This window comes from Alligator sinensis, unplaced genomic scaffold, assembly GCF_000455745.1.
Source record: "Alligator sinensis unplaced genomic scaffold, ASM45574v1 scaffold128_2, whole genome shotgun sequence".
NCBI lineage: Eukaryota > Metazoa > Chordata > Crocodylia > Alligatoridae > Alligator > Alligator sinensis.
The window spans coordinates 6,314-7,013 of record NW_005843588.1 but is presented as its reverse complement, the minus strand read 5'-3'; the positions used below and the strand labels follow the sequence as shown (position 1 = coordinate 7,013).

General features: G+C 65.7%; 1 protein-coding gene across 1 annotated transcript in view; it reads left to right on the top strand.

Moving 5' to 3' along the window:
• TGM1 (transglutaminase 1) overlaps positions 1–700 on the top strand; it is a gene marked incomplete at its 3' end in the record, with an annotated part of 7,637 nt that overhangs the window by 628 nt on the left and 6,309 nt on the right. Inside the window, exon 2 of the mRNA XM_006038980.2 lies at positions 227–463. Coding sequence (XP_006039042.2) covers positions 227–463 — 237 coding nt within the window. The remainder of the gene's footprint in view (positions 1–226; positions 464–700) is intronic.

Sequence of the window (700 nt, the reverse complement as noted above, 5' to 3'; positions counted from 1 at the left end):
AATGCAGCTGAGTCTGGGATAGAATACAGCAGCTGCTCAATGGCCACGTACAACCAGCCTAGACCTGCCCCCAAACCAAGCAGGATGCAGCTGAGTCTGGGGTAGGACACTGCGGCTCCCAAACAGCCTGGACATCGCTCCGACCCCACTGGGATGCGGCTGAGTCTGGGGTGGGGTATGGCAGTTCCCGAACGACCATGTGTAACAGCCCTTTCTCTGCCCACAGGCAGGATGCCGGAGCCAGACACCCGCTATGATGTGGGGCGCTGGGCCAGCGCCAGCCTGCGCACCCCTCCCACCATGGCCACCCAGCCTCCTGCCCGGCCTGAGCGCCGGCGCCGCGGTGTCTTCAGCAAGGTGTGCGCCTGCTGCCGCTGCTGTGCTGGCCGCAATGATGATGCTGACTGGGGCCCTGCACCCGGCGAGGTCCCTGGGGAGCGCCGTGCCGAACCCGTGGTGAGAGGTGAGCACTGCTGGGGGGAGCTCACAGATCCTGTTCCCCTCTACCTTGAGGGCACTGCTGGGGGAAGCTCACAGCCCCTGCCACCACCCACCCTGAGGGTACTGCTGTTGGGGGAAGCTTGTACCACCTGTCCCCCCTCCAGGGCACTGCTGAGAGAGGCTGGAAGCCCTGCACACACACCCCTCCTACCCTGAGGGCACCACTGGGGGAAGCTCGCTGCCCTTGCCCCCCTCGCTG